Genomic DNA, 17,789 nt, shown 5'->3' with positions numbered 1-17,789 from the left:
TAGGATGTGTGCCATTAGCAACAAGCCCGGGCCTTCAAGTGGAGAGGAAAACTTCTCCGTCGACCGAGTAAGCTGCGTGTGTTTGCATACTTTTGTGGCTTAAGTAGTGACAGATATTCCAAAAATGGGTTTAATTTCAGTAGAACAAAAATACAGGTTCATGCATCATTCATGCAGACTTAAATGCAATGAATTTTTCTTATCTTTTTAAACTACTGGGGGAAAAAAAACAAAAACAAAACATGTAGACGATCTGCCTACCAAGGCCAGCAGGGTTTTAACAGATCACACATCTGTAAATGTGCTGCTGCTGCTGCTTCTTCTTTTTGTTTCTCTTTCATGTCTCAATTAAATGCCTTGGATGTGTTTTGCGCGCAAGCATACGCATACACGATTGTGAGTGTGCCAGTAACAGGCCGCACTTCAGAGGAAAAGGTAGAAATCCTCCAGATGTCTTGCAGCTGGGTGGATCTGGTAGTGAAGATGGAGACAGCATCTGTCACAGGCGAGCATTTCTAATCTGTCCTGAACATTAGGCAGAGAACACTAAAAAACCCATCGCTCGCAACATGTGCGGCACGCAATGTGCTCGCCGCGGCCTCCGCAGTTTGAAAGTTCACAGCTACAGGAGAACAAAAGTGATGTTTGTCAGGCGGAGCGCGGAAGAAGCTGGTGGAACTTTGCCTAAAAGCAAAGTGTGAGTGAAAAACTCACCAAAACCGGGGACTAACTTCAGTTCTTACAGGGCAGAACGCCGGAGGCTACAATCCGGGGTTTTGAAGTAGAGGCTTAGTGAGGTCAAGATCTGCCAAATAGCTTGGAGAAATAGCTTCTCTATACTGTAGATGGACAAGTTTCTTAAAACATTTCTGCTTTACGTGGTATAGAAAATAAATAATGTATGTTTGGTAGCAATGTCAAACTTTTACATGACATGACATGTTCGTGAGTCCGTGCGAAGCAGAAAGTATTTAGTTGATGGAATTCCAACATCAAACCAACCGCACTTCAGAGCTAATGTGAAGCTTTTAGCTGATCTCTGCGGGCTTTGCAACTGTGGGAATCACAGCGGGCTGACCTTGATGCTATCTAGATGTTTGCCTTCCTGGGTTCATGTGCCTAGTTACCACTTGGTCAACCCCGCACCCCGTGAACTGACCCCGTCCTCCCCTTCGAGGTCTGAAAGGAAAAGAAACCCAATCCTCCAGGGAGCCCACTGTCTAACAAGAAAACTGCTGGCCCGAATCTCTCAGAAGTGCCTTGTTTTCCCACTGGACCACTTTCAGCTTAATAAACATCTTAACTAGCCAGAGGTCCCGTGGGAGCTGCTGGGAAATCCTCTGGGCAGCCAGGGCTCAGGAGCCGGACCTTTATTGCATCCAGGTGGTGGTTAAAAAATGCTGGCCGGCCATAAATGTCCAATAAAATGAGAGTGGCACCTTCGAGGGTGGACAGGGTCAGTGCACCTGTCTGTGGACAAAAACTTTAGTCACTTCCCCCATGTCCGACTGGTTTGATGTCACGTTCTGTGCCACAGCAGTGATGAGGGAGAGATTAGTTAGATGGGCTCTGCAGTCTGGACCTTTGATTTTTCTCCTTAGCACCAAAAATATGTCAAATGCATTGGGGAAACCCCCCGCCCCAAAAAACGAGAAGACACTTTAAAAAAGTGAACCATAACTAGAAAAATAAAAATACTCTAGACTTTAAAAATGGCCAAATATGTCAAACAGTTGCTGAAAACCCAGACATGACTTGAAAGCAGAATAAAGAAAACACCATTAACTACTACATTAGATGCAGAGATCGTAAAAGCTAACCACACCAAGGAGCAAAATAGAGAAAAAATGACAGTAAGTCAAAACTGTCCAAAACCCCAAACAGAAAACATTAGTCAGAGAACAGCTCAACAGACATGTAAAAAAAAAATAGAGTCACGAAACACAAAGAGATTCAGACCTAATTTAATATAAAATATTTTACATTCACCAGCTTTCTCAGTGGTGAGCCCCTTTGGTAAAGATATGAAAAGAAAAACCCTATAAAATTTAAAAAGAATTCTAATTAAAACATCTAGAATCGTGGAAGACGATTTTTTTTGCTTTAACGGTTGTGACATTGTCTAAAATTATGTATGACGTCCAATGAACTGAAGCCTTTTAAATTGTTCATACTTTACTTTTTTGAAGGTAAAATCACACAATCACACAGTCTAGGAACTTTTAACTACCTACTGAAATTCACCTTTTTTTTTAATGCAACATCAGAAACATTAGACTAGCTTATCTGAAAAGCGCTGCGGAATACTTCAGTTCAGTTCAGCAGATACGTACGACTTTTCATGCTTTTCTCGACCCAAGGTGGTCCATGAAACCAATGAAATCTCTACTTTTTAAAAATCTTTTCACAAATACAACAAATGCTTATTATTGGTCAATAACAAACATTGACCACGAGGCCAAATCGCCACTTTTCAAAATGGGTAAGACATAATAAAATCTCCATCCAATTCAAAAAAGTCAGATATGTGTTGGTTTTCTCAGGTCCAGAAATGACTAGAAGAAAATTATCGCTTTCTGGAACTTGTCCAGAACTATAAACAGTTTGAAACTGAGGCAAAGAATGGCATCTAGAGTCTCTAATAATTTACCGTAAGGTATGTATCTTTAAGGGTGCTGCACTATAGGTGTGTTATCTTTATGCGAGGCAAATGACCATTCAAAGTCAAAGTGCAAATTCTGTAGGATAACTGGGAGTAAGATCATTTTGCAAGAGAGCTATTTGTAAATGTCATTACTGATTATCGTGCAACAAAAATATTCCCTTTTGTTATCATCCCAGTTGCTTACAGAAACTTCACACGTCTGCGAACAGTGGCAGCGGCCCGCCTGTGTCTCTGCGGCCCCGTCGCTGTCCAAAGGGAGACTTAATTGTCCTAGAGGTCTCAGTAAGACCTGGTCGGTGCATTGGGTCTTTGATCTGACTTGAAAGGAGTTAATTGATTTCTGTGTCGCAGGCAGTGTTGGAGGGGAGAGAGGGAGAGGAAAGATGTTTGCTGGTCATTTCACAACATGTGGCGAATATCTGCAAGAGAATGAGAGGGGAAAGGAGGCAGTGGGGGACGAGGGGAAGGAGGGTGAAGAGAGAGATCACCTCACACCCAACTCCATCCCTGCACAATTCCAGTAATGTGACTCACATGGGCCGGCCGCCTTGGCGCAGAGAGGGAGAGAGGAGGAGAAGGGGAGAAAAAAAGGGGGTTCTCTGCTCTGGGACATCACTCATCTTACCTCCAGCTGAAGCATGGAACGACGTGCATGATGTGCGGCTTCCCTCTGAGTGCAGCCCAGGGGCTTGTTAAGGTGGAGGTACGGTGAAGACCACACGACTGACCTCTTGCTTTCAGTCTCAGTGAGGGTCTCCCAACACTTAATGACATCAACAGGGAACCAAGACAACAGAAAAGACCTGAGGTAAGTGGTCGGATTAGAGGTTGGGTGATCATTCTTAACTTTTCCATATCAGTTTCTGAAAGCTTAAAGCCGCCCCACCAGACAATGCATTTGCTCCCTACTACTCCATGAATACGATGATGGATCTAGTGAACCCTACATTCTGTGGCAGAGTGATTTGCTGCATCACCTGCCCGAGAGCCCCCGTCTTAGACAGGCTCTCCTGCCTTTACTCTTTCACCTCACTCTGTCTCTGGTCACCTCCACTCAAGGCAGGGGTGGGGAGGGGAAGCAGGCCTGTCAGAGGGAGAGTGGCAGGCTAAGCCCGTCTTAACACAGCACCTCAAACCACCTCATAAATACAGGCTTCCTTTTCCAATTTCCAAGTGGCCCATCTACCTCTGTCTACATGCTTACACACGGCTACATGTCATGGGCCCGGGGTGTGAGTTTAAAAATGACCATGAGACATCTGGCAGACTCGCATAGGGGTGGGGCTTTGATGTGCTGCTCCGCTCCGCTCAACATCATTTAAAGGCAAGCCCTTCTGAGGGCAACTCAGCAGCAGAGACCCGGCAGACTGAAATGGCCACTTGCCTCAAAGCAAAGCAGTTTGGTAATTTTTTTTTAGAAATAACCAGTAAACAGTATTAAAACAAACTGTTGGAATATGCACCCAGTTTGAACATGATTTTTTTTTTTAAACAATCATGCGGAAAATAACATAATAGTTGTAACAACTAAAAGATACATAAACACACAATTTCAACAGATTTTTTCTTTTTTTTTTATGAGCAAACTGAGCTAAATTAGTTAAATTCTACCTCGTTGAGATTGTTTTTGCTCAGCTGGTCCCTCATCCATAGGAAAAAAACATAAATAAATAAATATTGGTTTGTGATTTATACTTGAAACTTTACTTTTAAAAGTCTATTCTAAAAAGATTGTATGTTAATGTTTCTCCTGAAAACCACAAGTAAGATGTGTTGCCTTACTGCCTCCAGCTAACAGGTTTGACTTTAGCGTTAGCATTGCTGCTAAGACAGCTAAAGCTGTTTAAACTTAAATTACTGCAGAAACCTTTTCAGCCACAAGTCCTATGACACCTCCTAGCTCTTACCAATGTGATGGCTGCAGCAACAGCCTCACAAATGGGCTAATGTCTAATCATCTCCCTGCTACAATAGACAATTGTAAATTTCACCATAGTTGTCAATTCTTACAATGAAGGATTTAATTTACAGAGCAACACTTACTTTTTGTTTAATTTACAGAATCATACTATTGTATGTGTTTGACTGGGTTTAAACTTTCTGTTTTTGTTTCATATTTACCTCAGCGGCAGCTGCTCCAGTCCTTCAGGTGAACAGAGGTGGGAAAAGGGGGCGGAGCAAGCATATGTATATGGAAATTGGGTCATACCACCACTTAAGATCATGGGGGGGAAATGGGATTTCCATATGTTAGGTTTTTGTGAGTTCTCCCCTTTTTTTGTCTTTGTGGGCTGACCAGTCAGTATTTAAGTTTCCCCTTTGCCTTATTTCTTGTTGCTTGTTTTTTTGAGTACACTTCAGTTACTTTGACATCTTTTATGGGCCCAATATTGTTATTTTGTATGATTTACCCAAGTTTTTTTTTTATTTTTTTAGACTAAATTAAAAATAACACTCTTTTTAAACTTAAAAGGCCTGACTGTCCTTTTGCAGCTTGGTTCATTACAACCAAGGTTATGTAATCATTCATAATACCAAATAAATAATATATAATGTATAATATAATGTAAATAAATAAGCTTAAACAGTTAGCCAAACATTTTCAGATTCTAAACAAACTTTTTAAGTTGGATTCATTACCAAACAATTATATTCAACCAGACTTGCTGAATGGAATTACAGACTAATATGCTTTAATACAATTTTAATTATTTTAATTGCCGACATTTAAAACGCTCCATGTCTATTTTCATAGTGTAGAACAAAACAATATCACAAAGAAACAATGTTTAAGAACGCTTACAGCAAATGGAGGACCTAGAATGAAAAAGCCCAAAATGTTCGTGTGATATTAAAAATGCCTGGCACATTAGTTTGCAAATCTTAACTATGTTTCTTGCGGTCATGCAGTATGCATATGGCACACTGCATAGATGCACTGTGTGAACCAGCAGGGAGGGAGGCTGTTGAAGCCTGTCACGTTCTCCGGGGCTTCGCTGACACGAGTGTCACCTTCGCGAAGGAGCGTGAAAGCTGTTCCCTCTGCAGAGAATTCCTCAGTCGCTCTGATTTTAGCAGCAGAGCACAGCAACAAACCAAACGCTCACAGAGGGCTGTCATCTGCCGCCTGCTTCATTAAACACCTGTGAATATCAAAAGCCACTAGGAGTTTTGGTAAAAAAAAAATAAATAAAATTAAAAAAACCACACAGTTGGCAAAAGCTGCAAGTTCACAACTTGTAGCAAACTTAGCAGAATGAGAGTCTAATTAACAGCCAGGATGTTAGTCTGTGAACGAGCGTCTGATAGTAATTACACCTGATAAATTTGCACAGAAGTGTACTCAATTGCAAATGAAACTAGAGGAGCAATAAAATAGTCATGCTTTGTTATTAAAATTCTGCTTTATTACTAGAATGTATTTTTTTTTTCATATTTAAAAAGAAAGAAAAAAACCCAAAATTCTAAGCCATTGTGTTTTTGCACAGAAAACTAAAGGATAACTTTAATTGCTGTCAGAATAATTCAGGTCAATGAAGTCCAAGTTCTATCAATTATTCGCTCAGGATATGCAGCAGACTGGATGAATATTCTCCACTGCTAAAACTTAAGATAGTGGTGCTTTTAAAAGAGCTGAGTCAGTAAAGGAGCCACTGTTGACGCGCGTGTGTGTGTGTGTCTGGGGTAAACGCTCCACGTCTCAAGGCTCCGCTCATTCGTGCCGTGTGCTGCTCATGATCAACTTCCTGACAGAAAGACGCTTCTTCTGGCAAATGAGCATCAGATGGACCTGTTTGTGCGTTCTCCTTCATCCTCCCGAGGCATCGGCAACGACGTGCAACTCTGATGAGCGAAACGTGAGTCACAGCTAACGTAGATTTAACAAATACTCCGTTTGGGAATGTGAATTAGTTTTATTTTTGGCACATAAAGTTTTAAATCTCACCCTGTGCTGCTATTTGAGAAACACAGATAAAAAAAAAAAGAACTATCAAAAGGTTTGCAAGAGTTATCTAAAATAAAAATTACGTACAAAGCATCTTTTCTAGTACTTTTTAGAAATTAAATAATTTAAATAAAATTAAAAATCATGCAACATTTGAAACTAAAAAAATCCTGTTTAACTCAAAAATGATCCTTCTTGTCCATTTAAGTGTTTTTGTTGCGATTCTCTGAGGAAGAGCCGGACGAGGGGTTAAGGAACAATACTCAGTTCTGTGCCGAAGTTGTAGTGGAACTGCAAGGAGAAGAAAAAGGTGGATTTAGAGTCTGACAAGTGAAAACCGAGCCAAAAACAGAACAAAGATAGTATTGAGGAGTGTAGAGCAAAGAAACACAATTAATTACACATTTTTGACCTAGTTTAACTGGATTGTGACTAAAGCCATTCAGCTTCTGATTAAAAATGACTGATCTAATCGTATCCATCCAAACAGAAGCTGGGAGCCCACAGCAGCAGATAGAAGAGAGAAGGAATTTATGGAGAATGTAAAGAACTACTGCCCCCTTGCGGTGAAACATCAACAAGACAGTCAATATTAGAAGTTGGCATCAATTCATTTGTTTGGTTTTTTTTTTTAAATAGTTTTTGGTTATTGCCGTTTGTTTCTTTGTCTTGTTCTCTTTTTATAGTTTTTATTCGTTTGGTATGTTGCTCAATGACGTCCTGGGATTTCATTTAAATAATTTTTGACACAAATTGAATAAAGAAGAAAAGTTAAAACACTGCGTCAGCAGATTGCTTGAGTCTTTGGAGTTCTGACAAAGACTCAAAGCCAGGGAATGAGTGAGGTCCGTGCAGGGCTCGGTAGTTTCTCACCAGAAACCAGCAATAAAAGGCAAGAAACATCAACAAAGCAAAACCAAAAAAATTTTGATTGATTTTAACTTTAAAATGTAAACAATTAAAGGTAAGCAGAAGTAATTTTTTTGTTGAAAAATAATGTAATTTTGGTTTGCTATTCTATTTTTCACATTTAAAATGATAGCCAGAAAAACTTTACACTTCAGTCTTGTCATTTGTTTTATTACATTTTTTAAATGCTAGTCTTCATCAGAACTCATTTGATACATTATACTTGTCTTACATGTTCTGATTTTGAACTGGCGTCTCTTGGCAATATTGCGTTTTAATATGTATATTTTTATATTTATTATTTTAATTTAAAAAAATCATGTGTTTAAGACCAGAAACATTACTTATGTTTCAATTTTGTGTTTCCACTTGTCTTCCTTTCTATCAAAATATGCAACTGCCAAATTATGTATGGAGTTAAATTGACTCGTAATTTTTGCATAAAGTTCAATCATCAGTCTAATTCTTCTCAGTCTTCTATTTCTCACAAGCATCAAATCACCTGTCAACAAAATGACTGAGTTAAACCACAAAGCATTACATTGCAATAATTCCAAAATTTTACAAATTCCAAATTTCTGATTACAAAACTTAATCTATTACACTGGTGTGAAGGACACGTTTATTATGACATACCGGTAATTAAAAGAAAGTTTCCAAGGCAAAAACATAGATTTTTTTTATAACAATTGGACTGAAAACAGCACTGTTGTGATAGATTATATTAAAAAAAAACTATTTCAGAGCTACACAAAAGCACGAATCGTCCTCTGATGAATTTAAAGACAAAGGTCCAGCAGTTGCATTACTGCTACGGAGCACTAGGTGATGCTGTATGATCACTGGAAGAAGTTTTCCACAGTCCAACTCCAAGAAAGCAAGCTGCAATAACTGAAATTTTGAAACTGTGTGCCATCGATGGGGCAGTGAGGGGGCTGTGGGAGGGAGAAGGGGGCGACGACCCACCTTCATCTACTTGGTGGTGAAGCTGCAAGTTACCCAAACCTGTCACATATCAGAAGCCTATTATTTGTGAAAGAATGCAGCTCCCACCACTCACACACAAATCAGTCTCAACATCTGGCACAGTAAATAAATATACCAGTGTGCGTACGGGTGTGTGCGTGCGGCGTGCGAGTGTGTGTGGGGATGATGGATGGGGGAATGGGGTGTTATCAGGGAGAGCATGTATCAATGTCTGCCAGTTTTACACACAGCCTGACAGGACAGTGACACACTCGAACATGGGCGGCAGTCACCCAGACGAGCCGAGCTTCATTTCCTGTCCCTGCTCCACTGCCAAAAATATGTGACATGTTGTCTTCATTAATTCCACCTCTATTTGGAGCTCTCTCCCTCTCACACACCCCTGTACACCACTGTCCTTCCATTCATTCACACCCAAACACACACGCCCGCAGAGAACTCCCTACAAGCACTAAAAAGCGATCATACATAGGTGCTAATGAAAACCCCGTCATGTGTGCACACACACACTTCTTTCCACTCTGCTATACTCGCTCTAAAAATCATTAAGCAGCCGCCAACAACATTTTTCAGCAGAGCAAACTACATAAAGATGTCACTTTAATTCGCTTACTAATTAACACTTAAAAAGACACAAATTAGATATGCGTGGCTAAAAGCAATTATAATATCCGCAAGTTTTTTGCGAGTCATTTGGGAAATGAAAAGAATGCCTAATTGCTGGAACCAACATCGTCTGAGACATGGCTTAAGTGATGCCTGTTAGGGAATGGTCTTATCTACAACTGTGGCTCTGATTACAACAGTTTACCTCAATTACACGTGCATGTGGAGAATTTGAGAAGGTACATCTCTTTCTTCTCCTTCTGTGTGTGTGTGTTTTTATTTTTTTATTTGGAGGAGTTTGAGACGAGAAGGCAATTAGAATTCGTAGTAGGAGCGCTTTTAGGTTTTGAGAAAGAGGAATAGCAGAGGACAAGTGAGAGTGACCTCTCCTGGACAGCAGAGGAAGAAGATATTTGCAACTGGAAAGCAGCAGCTGCATCTAAGAAAGAAAAAAAAAAAAAAAGAATCTTAGAAATTGCACTAAAAGTGTAACAAAGAAAACAAAAGGAGAAGGGTTTGGTCCTCGCAGGTACATCACTGACTCCACTTTCGCCCTGCTTGTGCCGCACATCTCATCGGGCTATAATAATAAGAGGAGAGAAGTAAAAATAACACAATGGTGAGGGATGTTTCCACTTGGAAACTAATTATCAAGCTAAGCTGTGACTTATCCTCATCAGCCTGGCCCCGCCATTAATCTTGTGCTGTCGTCCACTTCACTAAATCCTGTGTGTTACACTATCTCACATTTACTTCATCAGCTCCAGCGCGGCTGTAATTAATGATTTCTCATGCCCTTCCCTTCTCTTCCCCAGCTCAGCTCACCATGTGTCCTCCTGCTAATCACGCTCCCGGAGAAGAAAAGGAGGGTGGAGGAGGAGGAGGAGGAGGTGGAGAGGAAGCGAGAGTGGAGGAAGAAGGAATAAAAGACAAGAATATATAGGATGAGTAGTCAGCCTGTCTCCAGCCTGGACACACACACATGCACATGTAGATGGCGTTAATACCTGCGCCGGCAATGAGCTTCATTCAGATGACCATATGACAAGATGGCGACTCTGTGTGATTTGGATAGTGTGTGACAGAAGACAGAGGCAGAGTGCAGAACAGACACCCGGTTTGATGAGGGAGTGTTTGCTCTGTAACACATCTCAAACCCAACAGCACCTGTTCTTTTACAGTGGTCTGTCACTTCCTGGCAGTTCTGATACCAAGATACCGTGCTAATGAGAGAGAAGGGGGGTTGTCACTCTCTTTAGAGCACCCCCCCCCCTCTGGCGCGCGCACGCACAGACACACACCGAAACGCACAAAGACATGCGCACTCTTTCTGTCTCTCGCTTTCACAAACAGTTGAGCTGTAAAGGGAAGGAGCTGCGCACAGATGATTTCCTTTCCTACAGATGCCTGCAGGCTACAGTATTTCATCAGAAATGGGGAGAACTTTTGTAGTTCTTTTTTATTTGCTCTACGGCACAATGTCACTTTCTTCTCGACGGTGGGGCTGACTGAAAGATTAAAAAGTTTAACATGCCGAATGTGAAACTAAAAGCTCTTCAAAAAGGTTAGCTTGCGATTTTAAAGCGAGCTTGTGTTGAAATATCGTAAGCACCTTTTATCTTAACTGCACTAAACAACTTTCTTGGTGTTTTTACCTAGTCCCACTTGCTGACGCTAACAGCTAAACTTGAGCCACGTTGGGTGATTATTTATGGAAAAGGCAACGGTTATTTACACAAGTATACAAAGTTGGAGTCAGTGCGTCACCAATTATCTTCCCGCATGAAACGCGCACTAAAAAAACTTGGTGACTGATAAAACCAGACATGGGCGTCTCCTAGCCCCCTGGGCCACATTTAGATGGAGAAAATATAGTTGTTAGATAATAACCTGATCATTTCACATTGATTATGCCCCCTCTACTTTGAAAAGCTTTGTATTTCGAAGGACTGTTGTTGTTTCTCTGTTTGGTTAGCTGAAATAGCACCCTTCTCCGCGACGGTCTCGCCTCATGCTAAATGAATACACAGACTTTGAAAAGAGGCTTCACATTACTGAATATCATTATCACCTCATCTGTGTGCACAAGACTGTTGGGAGTGCAATATTTATAGGTTGCCATTTCCAACTGTCATGAATAAACTCTTTCCATGCTATTGATGTATTTAGCATCTTAGTGCAGTATATGTCCACACCCCACACTTATGATGGGGTCCAAGATGCTAAAGATCAAAGAAACTGTTTGGATGCAGTAAGGTCACAATCCACATTTCTAGCGTTGTGCAGATTTACTCCAATTTTTCTATTAAAATCCAAGGTAAGATGGAGAAAAAGCTGTAGTTCCGATGGATTATTGGTTGAAATAGTATTGAAATTGTTTTTCTTTTACAATAAAACAAGGAAGGTAAAGCTTCCTTTGTCATGTCACATTTATTGTTCTGTGGCAATGACCTCATCAGCCAGAGGAAAAAAAAAAAACACATTTAAAATTCATCACCAAATATTATTTTGCCCATCCGATAGACTAGACTAGTCAAAGGTGGTATCGATCCAGTCCTCCTGGATCAACTAATAATGACTTAAATGATAAGAAGAGGTCCAGAGAATCATTACCATCTTATAACATTTTAACAGAAATTTGTTTTTAAAAACCCAAACTGCGCCTTTAAGCTCTACAGCGCTGTGTGAGATGCATGATTGAGTTGTAGGAGGCAAGAATAAGGGGATAAAAGTCAACAGTTCTTGGAACAGGAGGCTACACTTTTAGGAGAGAAAGGCTGCCTAGCATGGCCATGCTTTTATTCAATTGGGGCTTAGTGGAGCCAACAGGGCCTCACTGTCTCAGACACTTAATTACAACCCAAGACCGTTTGCTTTGCATTCTGGGCCAGCGGCGGCGGCGGCGGCAGCCGAGCGTTGCAGCCTCTACTCACTTCCTCCTCGATCTCTGCCAGGGATTTGATCGTAATGCCCATTAAATTGACTTGCTGCATCTGAAATCAAAAGCAGGGGGGAGGAGGAGGAAGGAGAGGAAGGAGGAAGAAAAAAAAAAGCACAGAAGAAACATGGCGGTTAGGCTCAAGGCTAAGTAAGCATGCTTAAAAACTTTAATCCTTTCCAGCTCCATGTCAATACAAACGGGGCTGCAGTGACAACCTCTGCCAGCCAGCCAAATGGACTGCATTGAGTCAGCTCTGCCTGACTGCACGCATTCATCTCTCAGTGTGGAAGAAAGTAAAGTAAAGGAAAGGAAAGGTAGATGAAGGAAGGAAATGGGAGCTACTGCTCATCTGAAGAGATGCACTAGAAAATGACTTATTTTCACTCTCGTGTTGCATTTATGGTCAGGAAATAATCATGCATTTGCCATCTGATCCGAAGGATTTTCTTATTTACCTGTTGAGGTTTTACATGAAACTTCTCCGACACCATAAATGGCACATCATCGAGAGCTGCAGAGAGGAGAACGAAAGAGAAACAAAGTTGAACTTTACACCGGCAGAACATTTTAATCTTTAGCCTTAAATGCAACTACTTTCTGAAGTCTGAACGCAGGATTACAAAACAGCAAAGCTATCACCATCCCCAGCCGCCCCAGCACCTCCCCGCCTTCCGTCTACAGAGAGAAGATGAAAGGCTTTTTTTTTTTTATTCACTGTGTATGAGCACCTCCACTCTCTCCTCCAGCCCAGCCCTTTTCCCAGCCCTCTTCCAGTTTAATTACTCTTTATTATTCCTGATTCTGTCTTGTCTGAGAGATGTTCACCTCTGAAACAAAGACGCGCTCGCACTGTAGGCACAGAAAAGCGTATAGAGGGGAGACAAAACACTCACGAGATATCAAATTTGCATGAAAATAAGGCGCACTGTTCAGCCAGCAAAAAAAAAAGGAAAAAAAAGTGGATTGAAATGAGGACTTGCCAGGAGCGTGGTGGTATAATTAGCATTTGACCAAACAAACGAGCTTCAACAGAGCTATAATTAAGCAGGCCTGTAATTAAGTGTATGCCCTTTATCATAATGATCGTGGTTAAAATGGTGTGATGGCTGCCAGTTGATTATTAATGGTGTAACCCCGTCCTGCATGCATCCTGCACTGGAATCAAGGTGTCACGACTGTCAGGCTAGAGAGCAGCCCTTTGTTTATAAAATACATTAGGGCCCAAATTAACACGGGGTGACAGGAGACACAAAGCCTCTCGCTTCCCCGCTGAAGGGGGAAACTGCAGCTGCTCGGCGTCTTTGTAAAAACTCCCAATTCTGGAGTGATAAAACTTGCCGGCGCTGGCTCCCGACCACAGCTCCAAATATCAAGGGGCCGAGCTTCAAACTGCTTCTCTTTAACCCACAGTCAGGTCACGGCGCTGGACCTGACTGTGGAACTCATAAATGTAAGCCAAGGTTGTGAGTCACCGTCTGGGAGCTGGCGATCGCGTCGGCTTTTCCTGTTCCGAGCAATATTTAACAGTTGTGACATGATAAAAATTTTCCTCAGGTTGAAGCTTTCTGTGACTCGGTTATTACAGGGATGCAAGGTTTGGCACTCGGAGACAACCGTAACACAATGCGATCTTTGTGATCAAAGTGTGGCTACGGCCTCGCAGGCAAAGAAGGAAAGCTTTTTCACTTTTCTTGGCTTTTTGTTTTTTGCTCATTACCCCATACTGTTCTTAAAGGTTGAACACAGAGCCACTTTGAGCTAAATGCTAATGTGAGCAAGCTTTGATGCACATAATTACTAAAATAACAGGTTAAATGTTTTCTTAGTTAATATTTGAATGTTAACACTTTGATATAATGAGAAATCAGCTGTTGACCAAAGGGGGAATTGACCCATAGCTGACTTCGGCATTTGGAAGTTGATTGCGTTAGCACAAGTATTTCAATAAAGTGTATTTGTTGAAACGCCTTTCGCAGACAAAACAATCATAAAGTACCATCCAGAAAATCAATAAAATAGCTTTAAAAAGTTTCTACAGTGGTTTGTTTCATTCTTATGATTTTTTAAATCTTCTGTGTGTTTTGTAACATGCTGGATCTGGAAATGTTGTCAGCTTGAGAAATTCTGTAACATAATTTTTTTTTTAAAATAAGGAAACTGATATTCAAAGTTACTTATACTAACTTTGCTAACTAAGCTCTTTGCTAATAAAAGATGCTACAAGCTGTTTCAAAATGGTAACTCCAAATAATATGATTTTGCTTTAAATGAATACAAGATTCCTTCTTGCAGTGAGTCCTCTGTAACACACACAGTGAAACGTCACCTCTGCTTTTGACATAAATAACAATATAAAAGGCCAGAAAGACATTTTTTCAAGAGAAATCAATGCTGGCAGTTTGACGCCTTCCCAAAACCAGCGACCGAAAATTGGCTACAAATCTAATGATTGATGCATCGCTATTAATCTTTGTGGCATCATTGACATTATGCGCTTGATTTCATGATTATCATTAAAATATACAAAATGTCATTAAAATAACGCAACCTGAAAGGTGGCGCTGCAGATAACCTCAGTGCCTAAGCCCAGCCCAAAGCAGGAGTGATCAAAAACATTTCAAAATACAGGACAGATTCTTATCTCACTAGATTAGCTTTTAATGTGTGACTATTCAGAGCTTGGAGCCATTCATGGCAGCTGTTCGAACCTTGAAAACACAAGTGAACACCACTTTGTTGCTGCCAGGACCAACGCCAGGGCAGAGGTAGGCAGGGAGAATACATTTAAATCAATAACTGGCAATGGGAAGCAGAGATTGTGCTTGCTGATGGATCTACACGGCACGGACAGATGGATGCGGAGAGCCGAAGGCCAGAGAGTTTCTTTATTGCTCAAGGATTACATTTAAAACCAGATCTTACTTTGTATTCCTCCGCCATCTATACTACAGAGCATATCTTACATCCAGACAAATGGAGAGGCGCAGCAGATGACTTGGCGGTAAGGGATGGATGCTGTACTATGGAGCAATCCGAGGGTGCAAAGGGCAAAAATAATGTAAATCCAATCTTCTGAGTAGAAATCCCAGCATGAAGCATGTTCCACCCGCCGAAGTGGCCACGCTACACTCCATTACCTCATGAGCGTATTGCAGTGCGGGGAAGCCGGGTACCTGTTTGGCATTTGGAGTCAATAGGAAAACATCTGGCAGGACTTTTGGTAGAGTGGCTGTGATGATGGTAGTGATGATGATGGCTGTGAGCGCGGCGGCGGTGTTAAGTAAGGAGGACCCTGTGGCTTGAGTGATTGTAGTGTAAAGAACGAAGTCAGCACAGGCCCCGTGTGGATCATTGCCTTATTAATGGCTCCGTCAGGTGCAATGAGCAATGGCTGCATTGTCATCTCCAGCCCCTGGGCACAGATGAATGGCTGTTTCAGGGCGGGAAGGGCTCCCTCGTACGCTGGGCTGAGCACTAATCCCTCACTCTTCCATTGTTGGATGCACTGTCACCCAGGACCTCAGCAACACCATACATCGCATTCCCACACCTCCGACATACGCCGCCGCGCACGCCAAGAGCGCTCGCGCACAAACACACAAGCCGCAGCGCTGACTGATGGGAAAATATGCGTGGCTGATCGAGCATACCCCATATTACCTGAGCCACCACTCAGGAGTAGCACTTCAGGAATGTTGATGAACTTTTATTTTACACTTCACTAATCCGGCAGAAGTGCATTGATCTCCGTCTGGTGTGATTACACGGGCGAATCTGTCTAAGCCCCTGAATTAAGCGAGGAACGACGTGCGAGCGCAAATTAACCTCCTCTCCTGTGCGGTTCTATTGTTCGGCAGCACAGAAATAATAGAGAAACGACTCCAAAATAGCTAGAAAGTCTCATCCAGAAGCTGCTGCATTTCACATTCCAAACACCTGAATAATCCCTTCCCTCTGCATGCAGCGAGGCTAGGCATAGCAATCCCTTCAGTGTCGATGTGACGTTCAATTTGAGCCTTATTCTTCATGCAGACCACAGAAATGCTATTCTAGTTGCAGACCCGGCTCTCTGTCACCACTGCAGATAATGGTGAGTAGATGAACAGAGAGCTGGAGGAGGAGGACCCCTATGCCCACTCACAGCCCTTAGCCCCGCTCTGACATGAGAAATGGTGCCCAGGCCTGACAGCATCTCGGAGACATATTGTAGTTTATTTTGTCGCCCGGGCATGCCATCTGTGCCATTCCAATAGAGGGTGTGTGTTCAGGCGGCTGCAAGGGAGAGGGCGCGAGGCTCTGGGTCCCTCAGTAGCTCTGCAGCCGCGGCAGGTCATTAGTCAAATTGCCTAATGAGAGAGAATACAAATGGCCCCCTACCCTGACAGGAGGAATTTTGGAGGTGTCAGAGCTCCTGACCCGTGCTATGAGAACAGATGATAGCGAGTTGCTATTTTCAGATTCTTTTAATGACTATGGCTCTGTGAAACTCATTCCTTTTCTTTTATCTTTCCCCTACTTTTTTTAAACCCGCAAGACAGATGAGTAAAAAAGGAAAAAAAAAAAAAGATTTGCAAAAGCGGAAGTGTAAATTTTGAATAATTTAAATGTTTACTGGGAAGTCAATTAACATTCTAAAATGCACAAAACACTGATACTGAAACAGATTACGTGTGAAAATGGTGTCGAATCTATTTTTATTTGTCTCCTCTGGATGTGTGCGGCTTATTTCCTCAGCCTCACCGCAGTGGGAGTGGAGCATTCTGTTGCAACCTTCCTGACAGCAGCTGGGTTTATGTTAAAATATTTACTTTATTTTACGTGGATGTGCGGAAAAAAAAAAAAGTTGAAAAGGTTTTGCGAACGCGGACGACGGAGTGGAGGAATCTGTTTGTGGTTACAAACCGCTGGATGAGACGGTGGGATGTTTCTGATTTTTGAAGAAACGAAGTGGAGCGGGAACATGAGGAAATGTGCAAAGAAGCTACTTTATTGTAAATAAGCGTACTCTTTGTCCAGTTCACAGAAAATGTTAAAATTACATGGCGGAGGTATTTTATTATCCAAGCTTAATGTGGACATACAGTGAAAATAATTGAATTTATGTTTCTGTAACAACAGACAGATGCAAAAAATAAAAAAAATAAAAAATCTAGGTTAAATGACTCACTCATGTTTACATCTGTTACAAGCAGTGCTAAAAATCTGATGGCGAGATTCAGCCAAAAGTCAGCCCCAGCTGTGTGCTGGACAGCTCTCATGCCAAATTGCTTGGAAATAACATTTATCCCCCTTTAACTTTATCACTTTTTTTTTCCCACTTTATGACCAAAATCTCCAGCATATTTTATTCAGAGTTTATTTATTTGAAGTAGGAGGAAAACGACACATGGCTTTACATAAATAAAGTATGGTACGCTTTCGGAATTGACTCTGAAATCCTTAAATAAAAAAATCCAAATCCTTTCAAGAATCACCTCATTTAATGCCGCTGAATCCACTAACGCATAATTTGATCTCAGTGCAACTGCAGATGTTCTGAGACGTTTGCTAGAATTGACAGCATCATGAAGACTAACACAGCGGACGGGTCAGGAGGCAGCTTGTTGAGAAGTTTAAAACACAGATGGGTTATCTGTTTTAACCACACATATCTATCATTTCAAAATGGAAACAGCATAGTACAATGGCAAACCTATGAAGATACTGCTGTCTTCTGAAACTGACAACCCAGTCGA

The 17,789-nt window shown here is 41.5% G+C and overlaps 1 protein-coding gene across 2 annotated transcripts in view; it reads right to left on the bottom strand.

The window, feature by feature from the left end:
* Positions 1 to 6,432: 6,432 nt before the first annotated feature.
* The window catches only part of LOC102236031 (multivesicular body subunit 12B-like), a 46,160-nt gene continuing 34,803 nt past the window's right edge, over positions 6,433 to 17,789 (bottom strand). For both annotated transcript variants that reach the window (XM_005814732.3, XM_023344230.1), the window contains exons 8-10: positions 12,510 to 12,565; positions 12,047 to 12,106; positions 6,433 to 6,902 (exon numbers count right to left, since the gene is read on the bottom strand). In XM_005814732.3, the coding sequence (XP_005814789.3) occupies positions 6,861 to 6,902; positions 12,047 to 12,106; positions 12,510 to 12,565 (158 nt within the window). In that variant the 3' untranslated portion in view covers positions 6,433 to 6,860. The remainder of the gene's footprint in view (positions 6,903 to 12,046; positions 12,107 to 12,509; positions 12,566 to 17,789) is intronic.

The sequence above is a fragment of the Xiphophorus maculatus genome, chromosome 12 (genome assembly GCF_002775205.1).
Source record: "Xiphophorus maculatus strain JP 163 A chromosome 12, X_maculatus-5.0-male, whole genome shotgun sequence".
In the NCBI taxonomy this organism is placed as follows: domain Eukaryota; kingdom Metazoa; phylum Chordata; class Actinopteri; order Cyprinodontiformes; family Poeciliidae; genus Xiphophorus; species Xiphophorus maculatus.
This window is presented reverse-complemented; position numbering and strand designations above follow the sequence as displayed.